At 52.5% G+C, this 14,652-nt stretch overlaps 1 protein-coding gene across 10 annotated transcripts in view; it reads left to right on the top strand.

The window, feature by feature from the left end:
* The first annotated feature begins 2,271 nt into the window (after nt 1–2,271).
* CAMTA2 (calmodulin binding transcription activator 2) overlaps nt 2,272–14,652 on the top strand; it is a 60,934-nt gene continuing 48,553 nt past the window's right edge. For 5 of the 10 annotated variants that reach the window (XR_014504332.1, XR_014504333.1, XR_014504334.1 and 2 more), the window contains exons 1-3: nt 3,196–3,616; nt 4,779–4,888; nt 5,852–5,955. Coding sequence is in view for 3 of the 10 variants with exons in the window: in XM_083410042.1 (XP_083266168.1) it covers nt 4,861–4,888; nt 5,852–5,955 (132 nt within the window). In the remaining 7 variants the exon portion in view is untranslated. Of the gene's footprint in view, nt 2,318–3,188; nt 3,617–4,778; nt 4,889–5,851; nt 5,956–14,652 lie in introns of those variants that run through there. The other 5 variants (XR_014504335.1, XM_083410041.1, XR_014504329.1 and 2 more) reach the window with 4 other exon arrangements.

Below are 14,652 nucleotides of genomic sequence, written 5' to 3'. Positions count from 1 at the left end.
TGGCTTGGTACCAGCTGAGTAGAAGAGAGACAGCGCTGGGACACACAAGCAGCCGAGTTCTGTTGCTGCTGTCTCAGCACGGCAAAGATGTGAGCACAAGGAAGAGATCAAACCGGGAAGACCTGTGTGCCCACTGAGCTGCTCAGCAAGGGCTAAAAGGAACCTAGTGGGAAGTGCAGCTCAGATCTTTCCCCCAACAAATCCTACACGAGCCACGCAGAGAGGTGCAAACCCACGTTCAGATGCAGCTCCTGTGTTGCCCTGCAGCTTGCCATGCCCAGGAACCCTTTCAGTGCCGCTCCTGGACAAAGAAGTGAGCCCACAAACCCTTTGACAACAGCAAGCAGTTGGGTACATGCTCCTCTTTCTTATCACTGGTCCAGAATCATTGCACCGCCCCCCCCCATCCAGTTCCCCTACCCAAATCACTTGCTGGGCCTTACTCTAGGCACACCACCAGGCCAGCCTTCCTGCCTTGATGGCCATATACAGAACAGTAGCTAGCTTGGCCTCTGACTATGGGGAATAAATAAAGATGGAGTTGGCGGTGCCAACTTTGACTATAATGAGCAGAGGCTCTATTGGAATGAGTGACAGAGGCTGTGCAAAACCCGGAACGATTTAATAAGTTGGGGGCAGGTAGAATCTCGGGGTGTTGCAGACTTGAGGGTCAAGGAGGGGGAGTGACTTTGCAGTGGCTCTGGTGTCCTCCTTGGTTGGTCATTTCCAGAGGGTGATGCCTGGGGACTGCTCTTCAGCCCTGCGCAGCCTTCAATGTGGGGTTCCTCAGGGTTTGATTTTATCCCCTGTGCCGTTCAGCATCTACAGGAAACTGCTGAGTGGGGTCATCCCCACATTGTCAGCAATATGCTGATGACACACAACTCTCCTTTACAATAAACTAAAGCCCAATCCTGATAAAACTGAGGCACTCTTAGTGGGTGGTTCCCCAAACCGGATGGCGGGGAGGTTGCCTGCTCCTGATGGGGTTACACTGCCTCTGAAGGAGCGGGCGCCTAGTTTTGGGATACTTCTGGATCCACTGCTGTCGCTTGAGACTCAGGAGACCTGGCGTGCCTTCCCTCAGCTTCTTCTGGTGGCCCAGCTGTGCCCCTAACTCATGGGTAGGCAAACTAAGGTCTGTGGCTGGATCAGGCCCAATTGCCTTCTGGATCCGGCCCGTGGACGGTCTGGGAATCACTGCTTGGATCGCCAGCGCACGCATTCTTTCCCTCTCCCTCCCACGGCAGCGCCGGTGCCTCCTCCCTCCCTCCTCCTGGCTTCTCCCCGCCCTGCCTAGAGAAGGAAGGCGACTGGGCTTTGTTGGTGCCAGCAGTAAGCAGCCCCTCTCTGGAGCCCTTTCGCGCGCCACTCATCGTCCCACTGCCACTCGCAAGACACAGGTAAGCAGTCACCGGGGCTCGTGGTGCTCTTGCATCGTTCCCCCCCCCCAAATATAGTCTGGCCCCCCACAAGGTCTGAGGGACAGTGGACCAGCCCCCTGCTGAAAAGGTTTGCTGACCCCTGCCCTAACCGCACATGGGCAGCCTAACTTCTGCCTATGCTCTGGTAACCTCTAGACTAGATTACAGCAGCACATTACATGTGGGGCTGCCTCTGAAGACTGTTCAGAAACTTCAGCTGCTGCAGGATTTTGCGGCCAGGTTGCACACCGGGGCAAGAGGGTTTGATCCTATGACACCGACCCTGGCCCGACTGCACTGGCTCCCCCTTCAAAGTGCTGGTTTCGACCTTTCAAGCCTTAAATGGCTCAGGACCGCGGTACCTCAAGGACCCCATACGGCCCTCAAGCTGTTTGGGGACTACAGTTCCCATCATCCTTGACCATCCCTGTCCTGTTAGCTAGGGATGATGGGAGTTGTAGTCCCAAAACTGGAGGGCCAAGTTTCGCCATGCCTGCTCAGGACTGCTGTACCTCAAGGGCCACCGCTCTCCATATGAACCCTCTGGGGAACCTGAGATCATCCACTGAGGCCCTTCTCATGAGAACGGGGCCTTCTCTGCAGTGGCTCCCCATTTGTGGGATGCCCAGGGAGGTCCGCCTGGCACCTTCATTATACACCTTGAGGCACCAGACAAAAACATTCCTCTTCAACCAGGCCTTGGGCAGATCCATGGCCTTTTAAATGTGTTTGGTGGGCGGCAAGGGGATGAGGTTACTGGTTTGTTTTTGTTTTATTATATTTGTTTTGTTTTATTATGCATTTTGTGTTTTCCTTTTGTACTTTTATGTTGTGATCTTCGGATGGTGTACAAATTTGACAAAATAATAATCATAACAGATGGTTACGTTTCGGTTAGTTCAAGGCCTGACTGGGTTTCGCCATTTTTCTTATAAGATCCCTGCTGGATCCCGTCTAGTCCGGCACCCTGTTCTCACGGCGCCCAACAAGGTGCCCACTAAACACCCACAAGCAGAATCTGAGCACAACTATGCTGCCCAGGACGTGGTATTCAAAGGTATGCTCCCCCGGAGAGGGAAGGCAGGATACAGCCATGGGGGCTAGCAGCCAAGGATACCCTTTATCCTCCAGGAATTCGTACAGGGATAATATAATAATAATAATAATTTATTATTTATACCCCGCCCATCCGGCTGGGTTTCCCCAGCCACTCTGGGCGGCTTCCAACAGAATATTAAAATACAATAACCTATTAAACATTAAAAGCTTCCCTAAACAGGGCTGCCTTCAGATGTCTTCTAAAAGTCTGGTAGTTGTTGTTCTCTTTGACATCTGGTGGGAGGGCGTTCCACAGGGCGGGTGCCACCACCGAGAAGGCCCTGTACCGGGTTCCCTGTAACTTGGCTTCTCGCAGCGAGGGAACCGGCGCTGGACCTCAGTGTCCTATGCTTTAGTCGACATTCCTGCATTGCAAGGGGGGGTTGGACTAGATGGCCCTTTGGGTGTCCTTTCCAACGCTCCCATTCCATGATGCCTTCTGTCTTTCTGGACCGAGTGTCCTCCCGCAGGCTAAACTCACCGAAGCTCTTGGGCGAAACGTTTTGTGATTCCGGCCAGGCTCGCCAGGCCTGGGGATGTTGCAACGAACGATGGCGCTTGTGCGCGAAAACTCAGCCGCTGTTTCCTGGTTTGGGCCCGTTTCTCATTTGCGAGCGCCTGGGTTCTTAGGGGGCTGAGGGTGTGTGGGACGGGGGGGGCGCCTCTTGGGCTGCCCGACCCCCGGCCCGTGGGGCGGGGATCCGGCCCCGCCTGGCTCGGAGCGCCGGGTGGCTGTTCTTAGCTCGGGACGCGGAGCGGGAAGCGTGGGAAATTTCTCCGCCCGGTTCCCAGCGCCGAGCTGCGCCCGATCCCGCGCCGGCTTCCGCCTCCGGAGCCCCCTTGGCCCGGGCGGCCTCCTCCTCCTCCGGCTCCTCTCCGCCTCCTCCGCCTCCGCCTCCTCTTGCGCGCTGAGCTCAGACGCTGCCGGGCCGCGGCGAGCTGTCAGCGATCGGGGCGGAGCGCGCCTCTCGGGCAGGGGAAGGAAGGCAGGCAGGCAGGGGCCGAGCCGCAGCCGGTGCTGGCGAGGAGAATGGCGGCCGGCGGCGGAGCTCGGGCACCAGCGGAGGCGGCGGCGGCGGCCCCGGCAGCAGCAGGTGCGCCCCGGAGGCTCCGCGGGAGCGAAGGATGCGCCCTGCGCCCGGGCTGGCCCAGAGCTCCGAGGGCCAGCCTTGCGCGCGGGGCCTGGCGGGGGCCGGAGGGCCACAGGCGGGCGGGGGGCGGCCCGCCGATGGGGCGGATGGAGCGCCGGGGGTGGGCGGTGTTGCGGGGGTAACCGAGGTGTGGGGCTGGCGGGGGACGCGATGGGGCGGGAGGCGTGGTCTCTTGGCCACCGGCGGGGGAGGCTGGGGGCGCGGCTGGGGCCGGCCGGAGCCACGTGGGGCGCTTGGCCAGGGGGTGGCTGGATGTGGGGGGCTGAGCTTGGCAGCTGGGGCGGGGGAACGGCGAGATTCTCCTGCGTGGGTGCAGCTCTGAAATGGTCCCTGGAGCACAAAGGCTGGGGTTTGTGGGGGGCAGAAGAGCCGGAGCCCAGTTTTAGGGGGTGTCTGGGTGAGGCAGGGGGCTGGCTGTGGGTGATCTCACTTGACTGCTTGAGGAGGGGGTCAAGGAAGGGGCGCCTCCAGTCAGTGGCGTAGCGTGGGTTGTCAGCACCCGGGGCAAGGCAAGTAATTTGCGCCCCCTAACCCGTGGATTTGTGCCCCCTAACCCGTGGATTTGCGCCCCCTAACCCTAACCCCCAGATGTTGCGCCAGGTGCGGCCGGCCGCCCCTGCACCCCCCACGCTACGCCACTGCCTCCAGTTGCCCCAACCCCCTGGGTTGGGATTGGTGCAAAGGGCAGCAATAAGCTTGATGTAGAAAAGTGGGGGGAGTCCACCCCTTGGTAGTCCTTGTGAGGGTCTCTTTAGAGAATGCAGAGGTATAGAATTGTAGCTGTGGAAGGGACCCCAAGGGCCATCTAGTCCTACCCGCTGAAACGCAGGAATCGCAGTTAAATAATCTCTGGGATGAGTGTGCTAGCTAGCCAATGTTGGTGGGGGTTCTTGTTTGTGCTGTATGGGGAGGGGGTGGGGAGAAGGGGGGAGAAAACCAGCGGATCCTGGATGATGAGAGGGATGTGTGGGGTCTGTGGGGGATGCGTCAGGTGTAAAGTGGGTCATATAGGCAGGGGGTGGGCCCTGAGGGTAGTTGGCTGCCTTCTGTGCCTCTGCACCCCGGCCTTCTTAAACACCCACCTCCCCACCCGCTGCCTCCCCAGGTCTGATCCCAGTCCTCACGCATCCTGATCTGAGCCCCCCAGGCAAAAAACTCTAACGCTGTTGCCACTCAACGCTCTAAAGATGAACAAGGAAGCCACAGAGGTCTCTGGTGAGTTGTTGGGTGTCTTTCCTCTGTCCTTCTCCCATTCCAAAGAGACCCGGGAATCCTGGCTCCCCAATGCTTCCCTGGGCTCTCTTTCCTGTTCATAGAGCCCTCCCCACCAAGTCTGGATTGTGCCCCTTGCCCCAATTATATCTCCCCGAGGGCCTGTGTGGAAGAGACCGTCCCCTGCCTCCCATGCAGGCCGGAGAGCAGCAGGGCCTTTTCAGTGCTGGCACCCATGCTTTGTTTCCTAGTGGTTTTGCCACTCACTTTGACATCGTTTTCGTCACCAGGCTACATCACCAAGGAAGGTGCTTCTGGGCTGGAATTTTTGCCAGCCAACCAAGTGCCCTGGGGCTTTATAAATTTTATTTAAAATCGGCTGTTGAATATTTTGGTTGGGTTTTTCCATGAGTGTGTGTGTGTGTTCCATATGTATTTATTACTAGCATTCACACATGGTTTGGAGCACTGGTCAAGAAGGCGAATCGTGGGGTTTTTTTTAAAGCGAGCAAGTGAGGTCCCTCTCCAAAACTAGCAAGAGGACCCTAAAACTCCTCATCCCATACCTGCACATTTGCAAGGGCTACAGGACGCCCTGCCAACAAAAAGCCTGGAAGAGCCTTCCATCATGGCCTGGTGCCGTCAGCAATTCTGTGCCCCAGAACACCTGAATTCTGCCACGCTGAATTCTGCCATCCTTAACATACTAGAGTGAAAGGGTCTTCTATCCTAGCTCTTTTTTCTCTCCCCTGCTGGGTTCCTATCAGCAAGAGTTTTGGGTGGAGGTGAACATTCAGAAACAGGAGGCTGGGCGCTGGGGCAACCAGATTCCCCTGGGATCTGCGGCCCCACACCTCTCACCCACCTGCCCCCTCCCGGAGAAGCCCAGGAGCCTGCCTTCCCTCTCGCCACCCCCTTGCCCTGCCCGGCGTGGGTCTCACCCTCCGCCTGCCTCGCCCCTTCCAGAGAACAACCACCACCTGAAGGTTTTCCTGCCCAAGAAGCTGGTGGAATGCGTTCCAAAGTGTCCCGCCTTGCCCAAGGAGCGACTGCGCTGGAACACCAACGAGGTGAGCCAGGCGGGAAGGTTTTTCAAAATGATATTTTTTTATTTTATGGATAGTTAAATTGATATTTTATTTAAATATTTTCATTTATAAAGGAATAAAGTGATAAACGAAAATGAAAGAAAATGTGGGGGGGGGGAGAAAGAGAAAGGAAACGAATGTGCAAAAAGCACAGTGTGATACATTAAGCAAATTACATTGCTATAGGTTATTATATAATATATAATTTATTATTATTATTATTAAAAGTAAAGGTAAAGGGACCCCTGACTATTAGGTCTAGTCGTGACCAACTCTGGGGTTGCGTTGCTCATCTCGCTTTACTGGCCGAGGGAGCCGGCATACAGCTTCCGGGTCATGTGGCCGGCATGACTAAACCACTTCTGGTGAACCAGAGCAGCGCACGGAAACGCCGTTTATCTTCCCGCTGGAGCGGTGCCTATTTATCTACTTGCACTGGCATGCTTTCAAACTGCTAGGTTGGCAGGAGCAGGGACCAAGCAACGGGAGCTCACCCCGTCATGGGGATTTGAACCGCCAACCTTCTGATCTGTGGTTTAGACCACAGTGCCACCTACGTCTTCTTCTTCTTCTTCTTCTTCTTCTTCTTCTTCTTATCATCCTAATCTATGCATGATTACTAATATGGCTACTAAGAGCCCTCTGCCTGCTGTTTGAACTCTTTCCAGATATCAGTATACTTGTCCAAACAAAGTCTACGCCTACAGGCAATCTGTTTGTACATTGCAATTGTTATCACTGTTATCAGCCCATCGATGAAAGGGGAATCTTGTCTTCATTCTTCCAGTTCATCGGTATCAATCTCTTGGCAGTCATTAGGGCTTGTAGAATTCACAGAGTCTGTGACCACCTGGGGACGCTACGTATTCCTATTTACTCGTTAGAATATTTGAATCCCTAAGTTTTTTTCTAAGATAGTGTTTGTCTAACTGAAGGCCAGGAGTGGGAAAGCTTTTCCAGCCTGGGGGCCTCAGTTCCAGCCTGGGGGGGGCAGGGGGGCTACATGGCAGCAGTGGGCAGGGCCAGGGGCAAAAATGGGCGGAGCAATGGATGGAAATACTTACATTTGTACAGTGGTCTTGTTCCTGCACAGACCCCTCTTTGTCCAGACAGTCAAGAGGCAAGATCAGTAATCCAGCCAGGTGGCTGCACTTAGCAGCACTGATGACAGGAGGTCATAGCTGTCAACCTTCCCTTTTTTTGCGGGAAATTCCCTTATTCCAGCGCCGTTTCCCGCTGCTATCCCGGATTGTTAGATATCCTATAGACTGTCCCCGGGACAGGTGAGGCTGCTGATCCCTTCTTTTTGAGGCTGCTGATCCCTTATTTTCAAATCTGAAAGTTGACAGCTATACAGGAAGTAGGGGTAGCCTGGGCAGAGCTCTGAGGGCCACATGGAGAGGATTGGAGACCGGGGGTGGTGCTGTGGGTTAAACCACTGAGCCTGGGACTTGCCGATCAGAAGGTCGGTGGTTCGAATCCCCGTGTCGAGGTGAGCTCCCGTTGCTCGGTCCCTGCTCCTGCCAACCTAGCAGTTCGAAAGCACACTAGTGCAAGTAGATAACTAGGTACCACTCCGGCGGGAAGGTAAACGGCGTTTCCGTGCGCTGCTCTGGTTCACCAGAAGCGGCTCAGTCATGCTGGCCACATGACCCGGAACAGTACGCCGGCTCCCTCGGCCAGTAAAGCGAGATGAGCGCTGCAACCCCAGAGTCGGCCACAACTGGACCTAACAGTCAGGGGTCCCTTTACCCTTTTGGGGGGGCCTGAAGTTCCGGGCCCCTGCCTTAAGGACACAATATTGGGAGTAGGACATGGAAATAGTAGCTCATGCATTAACAGCAGTTAAGATGGTGATTTTAAAAATGCACCCCCCCCACACCCTCCGTAGATTCTTGGTCATCGGAAGTTTGGGAAATATGCCATTTATGGTTTAAGCTGACAAACTTGATAAGGGTAAAAGAAGGCAGATGTGGGGGGAACAACTTTTGTTTGTTTGCTTTGAACGGAATAATAAAACATAAGATTTAGCAAAGCCGCTTTTAATATTTAGCTCATTTCTAAGAATACTTGCGTAGCACAACTTCATTTTTAAAAAATCGAAGCGGTTAACAATATAGATGCAGACAATTTGTTGCTGGCGTCTGCCTGTCTCGAAAGACAGTGGAGTTCGCCTCCTGGGGTAAGGTCAAACCTCTGTGTTGACAGCACCAAAGTGGCCTCCCTGGGGTGCAAGCCTGGGCGGTGTGTCTGGGGGTCCTGAGCTGCCCAGATGACAAGACCCCCGTCTTGGCTTTGCTGGTGTGGCCCAAATGAAACCAGAGCAGGACGTTGGGCACCAGCTTGGCTGCAGGAGTTGCTGGACGGAGGCCTACAAGGCATCGCCCAACAGTCTTAGGGACCCCTCTCTGGACTTCCTTTTAAAAAAAAAAAATAATATTTATTGAATATTTTATAATTATGAAAAGAACAACAATAAAGAAAAACAATACATAAATTCAACAAACAATACATCAACAATAAAAAGAATACAGTACAACAATACAACATAAAGAAAACAAAAACATTTAAACACACATCCACATTTTATATCTATATCTTTCATTTGCTTATTTCCTCGACTTCCTCACACCTCCCTTTTTTGTATTCTAGTTCGAATTGCTGGTTCAACAAATCCTTCCCCTCTTCTTCAGTTTTTGTTCTGTAATTTATCCTAACACATTTTAACTTTGAATTTTCCACTTTATCCCATTAACAATTAATATTCATGTAATTCTTAATAACACTTCTGCTAAAACCTTATAATTTCATTCCAATATTCCTCTAACATTCATTAATTTTGCAATATTTCTGTAAATATACTTTGAATTTTTTCCAATCTTCTTCCATCAACTCTTCTCCCTGGTCTCGGATTCTGCCAGTCATTTCCGCCATTTCCATGTAGTCCATCAGTTTCATCTACCATTCTTCCCGGGTGGGTAGCTCTTGTGTCTTCCAATACTTTGCGATGAGTATTCTTGCTGCTGTTGTAGCATATATAAAAAAGGTTCTATCTTTCTTTAACACCAATTGGCCGACCATGCCCAGGAGAAAGACCTCTGGTTTCTTCAGAAAGGTATATTTAAATACCTTTTTCATTTCATTATATATCATTTCCCAGAAGGTCTTAATCCTTGGGCACCCTCTCTGGATTTCCATAGGGTTTACCCCTGTACGTTTTCTTCTCCTGAAGATACCGCGCAAGGCAGTGGAGGTTTAGAATCAGGGTTTTTCCTTTTCCTGGGTGGGCTGCCTTTCCAGATTGATAAGCCCCATCGCACCCTCACTTCCCTCTGAAGCATGTACAGAAAGCACATTACTGACCCACAGATTGAGGTCATATTACGGGGACAGGCGACATATTACAGAACATGTTTTCTTAAGTAGCCTGCATAAGCCTCCCCCCCCAGCAGAATTTGGAAGGTCAATAAAGAAGGCGGCCAGGCTGCAGGTTTTCATAAAATTCTAATTGGAAGGGACCCCCAGCGGTCATCTAGTCCAACCCGCTGCGGTGCAGGAATCGCAGTTGCTGAGAGGGGACTGAGACCGTGGGGCTGATGTTTCCATCTCTGCCCTCCGGAATGCATCCTTGTTTTATTTCGTGTTTTGGTTTTCTGATTCTGTTGTCCTGTGGGCAGGCCGCCCTGGGTTCCCTTTGGGGAGGAAGGGTGCGGTGAAAACAAAGAAAGCTGTTTCCACCCTAAGAAGCAAATGAAATAATTGTAGCGAATGCACAAAGGGGAGCGAGCAGGAGCAGGAAATTTAAAACCTAAAAAAAAAAAATTGAAATAGGAATATTTTGTGAATCACAAATATATGGTGGCAACGTTGGAAGCTTCTGGAACTTGCCCGGGAGCGTGGAGCAGGGGTTGGGGACGTTATTGCTTTGGAAACCCTGACCACTGCCATCCAAACCTGTCGCGTGGAAAGGGCAGGTATCAAGGGCAACTGACTGGGCCTCAGCTGGGATCCTGTACGGAAGAGGTGAAGCTGAATATTGGAAGGACAGGTAAAAGGAATTGCTTCTTAGAATCATAATTGTAGAGTTGAGAGGGCACCTAGGGGTCATCTAGTCCAACCCCCTTCCATGCAGGAATCTCAACTAGATCATACATGACAGATGGACACCCAACCTCTTCTTTAAAAACTCCAATGAAGGAGGCTCCAAGGGTCTCTGTTTCTACTGTTGACTGGCTGTTGCTGTCAGACAATTCTCCCTGATGTTCAGTCGGAATCTACTTTCTCGTGACTTGATTCTGTTAGTTCGTGTCCTACGCTCCGGAGCAGCGCATAGTTGCTCTTGCGTTCGGATCCCGCTTGCGGGTTTCTTGACGGCATCTGGGGACAGGATCCTGGATCAGCTGGGTGAAATATGCTTAGAGTCGAGAGTGGATTTCATGCTCTTTATTCAGCTCATAGTGCTGAGGAGCAATGGAAGTTCCCCCACAATATCTGCTTTATATACATTATTTACACAACGGGCTGCACGTGATTGGCTAATTCTGGGATTCTCCTGTAGGCCAATCAGGTTGCGGATTCACTTCCACCTGGAGCTGGATTGGGTGGCTCCGGTGGACCAATCATACTGCTGAATTGTTCTAGGACCAATCAGACTGCTGCATTTTGGATCCTATTGTTCTAGGACCAATCAGACTGCTGCATTTTGGATCCTATTCAACTCAGTACATAACAGTGGGCCACTGGCCTGAGGGTCCCAGGACATGCAAGGTTTTTTATTATTGTTGTTGTTAAATGTATAACAAACAAGACCTGATCAGTGACAGGTTGGCCTGTCCCCTCCATAGAATCATAGAATCATAGAATCATAGAGTTGGAAGAGACCACAAGGGTCATCGAGTCCAACCCCCTGCCAAGCAGGAAACACCATCAGAGCACTCCTGACATATGGTTGTCAAGCCTCTGCTTAAAGACCTCCAAAGAAGGAGACTCCACCACACTCCTTGGCAGCAAATTCCACTGTCGAACAGCTCTTCCTGTCAGGAAGTTCTTCCTAAGGTTTAGGTGGAATCTTCTTTCTTGTAGTTTGGATCCATTGCTCCATGTCTGCTTCTCTGGAGCAGCAGAAAACAACCTTTCTCCCTCCTCTATGTGACATCCTTTTCTATATTTGAACATGGCTATCATATCCCCCCTTAACCTCCTCTTCTCCAGGCTAAACATGCCCAGCTCCCTTAGCCGTTCCTCATAAGGCATCGTTTCCAGGCCTTTGACCATTTTGGTTGCCCTCCTCTGGACACGTTCCAGTTTGTCAGTGTCCTCCAGATTGTGACCGTTTCCTATTATTGCCTCTTCACATAAACTGATGTGCTCTTTAGTGCATGGGTAGGCAAACTAAGGCCCGGGGGCCGGATCCAGCCCAAATGCCTTCTAAATCCAGCCTGCGGACAGTCCGGGAATCAGCGTGGTTTTTACATGAGTAGAATGTGTCCTTTTATGTAAAATGCATCTCTGGGTTATTTGTAGGGCATAGGAATTCTTTCATTCCTGCCCCCAAAAATATAGTCCGGCCCCCCACAAGGTCTGAGGGACAGTGGACCGGCCCCCTGCTGAAAAAGGTTGCTGACCCCTGTCTTAGTGAGTGCAAAGGGCTTCCCAACAGCACCAAGTAACAAGGCCGGTCTCTGCTCACTAGGGAAAAGGGCTCCCCTGTCTTCTTGGGGGTGTCAGCAACTGCCACAGCCGGAGACAGGGCACTGGGTGATGCGAAGCTGTACCAAAATAAGGTTTGCTTTGGGGAGAACTGGTGGATGGGCGACATTCACATTAATTGCCCTGTTTCAAAATGGGGAGGATATACCCGCCAGGTGGTATAACCTGCTATAGAACCTCTGGGGGATGATGATTATTTTAATTATAATTCTCAGGTTCCATTTAGGAACGGCTTCCCGTAAAATACCTCTAGGCGGTTTTTGCGGTAAATGCCACCAAGAATTAAAACAAAACCAATGTCATACGTGTGAACAATTAAAAACTGCATCTAGAGCACACCCGTCTGCAAAAACAGTTTGAAATCCAATACAGATTCTTAAGACGGGGATAAATATTGCCGCAGAAAAGCCTTTGTCCTTCCTTCCTTGACTGGTTTTTACAAACCAAATAAAACGACCCTGGTGCGCTTACACCGGAGAAAGCAGAGAGAGTAAAGTTTTTCTCTCATAACACAGAACTCATGGAGCTGAATGCTGGAAGATTCAGGACAGATTTATTTTTTTAAGTCCTTCTTCATGCAGTGCAGAGTTAGACTATGGAACTCCCTCCCACTGGAAGAGACATTAAAAGAGGATTCATGGAGGATGAGAGGGCTATGGACGGCTTCTAGCCACAGTGAAGGATGTGTTCTGCCTCCACAGTCAGAGATGCTCCTGGCTACCAGTTTCTGGAAACGGCAGGAGGAGAGTCCCTCTATAGCAGTGGCGTAGCGTGGGGGGTGCAGGGGGGGCCGACCGCACCGGGCGCAACATCTGGGGGCGGGCGCTCGCACTCGCAGCTCTCTGCCCCTACCTGGCTCACTCACTCTCTCTCACTGCAGTGCTGGCTGTGCGAATCCGATCTGCCGGGTTGCAGCCCACTGTGGAGAGGAGGGTGCCAGGCGTGCGGTGCGGAGAGAGAGCGAGGGACTATCTGGGGGAGGGACAGTGCAGCGGGGGGGGGGGGGCAAATTACTTGCCTTGCCCCGGGTGCTGACAACCCACGCTACGCCACTGCTCTATAGTCACCTGGTTGGGCCCCGTGAGAGCAGGATGCTGGGCTGGATCCAGAAGGCGCTTTTTTTAAAAAAAAACACCAATTTTTAAAAATTGATTTTCCACATTTATAACAAATATAACATATAAAAAACATGAAACAAAACACATTACAATACTAAAAGAAAAAAGAAAGGAAAATAAAAACACTTATTACTTCTAAAATCCAAATTACCGTATTTTTCGTCCTATAGGGCGCACCGGCCCATAGGACGCACCTCGTTTTTTGGGGGGGAAATGAATAAAAAAAATTTATTTCCCCCCCTCAGCTGCGGCTGCCGCCCAAGCCTTGCGGACACCCGCCAGAAGCAAGGGGAGCCCTCTGGAGGGCTCCCCGTGCTTCGGGCGGCAGGCTGCCGCCCCAAGCCTCGCGCGCTCGGCGGGACCTCCCGCCAGGCGCGCAAGGCTTACCGACAGTCGCCCAAAGCACGGGGAGTCCTCCAGAGGGCTCCCCGTGCTTTGGGCGACAGGCTGCCGCCCCAAGCCTCGCGCGCTCGGCGGGACCTCCCGTCGGGCGCGCAAGGCTTGCGGACACGCGCCCGAAGCACGGGGAGTCCTCCGGAGGGCTCCCCGTGCTTCGGGCGGGAGGCTGCCGCCCCAAGCCTCGCGCGCTCGGCGGGACCTCCCGTCGGGCGCGCTCGGCTTGCGGACACACCCCCGAAGCACGGGGAGTCCTCCGGAGGGCTCCCCGTGCTTCGGGCGGGAGGCTGCCGCCCCAAGCCTCGCGCGCTCGGCGGGACCTCCCGTCCGGCGCGCGAGGCTTGCGGACACGCCCCCGAAGCACGGGGAGTCCTCCGGAGGGCTCCCCGTGCTTCGGGCGGGAGGCTGCCGCCCCAAGCCTCGCGCGCTCGGCGGGACCTCCCGTCGGGCGCGCGAGGCTTGCGGACATGCCCCCGAAGCACGGGGAGTCCTCCGGAGGGCTCCCCGTGCTTCGGGCGGGAGGCTGCCGCCCCAAGCCTCGCGCGCTCGGCGGGACCTCTCGCCAGGCGCGCAAGGCTTACCGACACTAGCCCAAAGCACGGGGAGTCCTCCGGAGGGCTCCCCGTGCTTCGGGCGGCAGGCTGCTGCCCGCAAGCCTTGTGAGCCTGTGGGAACTCCCACAGGGCTTGCAAGGCTTGCGGATAGCTTCCTGAAGCCTGGGGAGCGAGAGGGGTCGGTGCGCACCGATGCCTCTCGCTCTCCCGGCTTCAGCGAAAGCCTGCATTCGCCCCATAGGACGCACACACATTTCCCCTTCATTTTTGGAGGGGAAAAAGTGTGTCCTATGGGGCGAAAAATACGGTAACTTTCACTGTTATCTGACTTCCTCAAATCCCCCCTAACTGAATTTCATTGTATCTCCTTTGTAACAGTTCTCCAAAATCCTCTTTCTAATACAATTAACTCCATCAACTATCTATCTTCATCTCTTTTCTTTTTTGACTCAAATCCATATTACTATACAACATTCTTACTCCAATCCTAGGTCTATCAGATACTTTCAAATATCTTCTAATTATCTTATATTACAATATTTAGCTAAATAGTCTTTAAATTTCTTCCAATCTTCTTGGTACTCCTCCTCTTTCTGATCGCGGATTCTCCCAGTCAGTTCGGCCAGCTCCAAAAACTCCAGCATCTTCATCTGCCATTCTTCTACTCTTGGTATTTCTTGTGATTTCCAATTTTTTGCTAATAGCAATCTTGCCGCTGTAGTGGCATACAAAAACAATCTAACCTCTTTTTGGGGTAATTCCAATCCTATTATTCCAAAGGCTTCTGGTTTCTTAACAAATGTAATTTTCAACATTATTTTCAGCTCATTATAAATCTTTCCCCAGAAGTCCTTAACCTTAGGACACGTCCACCACATGTGGTAAAAGGTGCCTTCTTATTC

The sequence above is a fragment of the Podarcis tiliguerta genome (genome assembly GCF_965153285.1).
Source record: "Podarcis tiliguerta genome assembly, chromosome: 13".
Lineage (NCBI taxonomy): Eukaryota > Metazoa > Chordata > Lepidosauria > Squamata > Lacertidae > Podarcis > Podarcis tiliguerta.
This window is presented reverse-complemented; position numbering and strand designations above follow the sequence as displayed.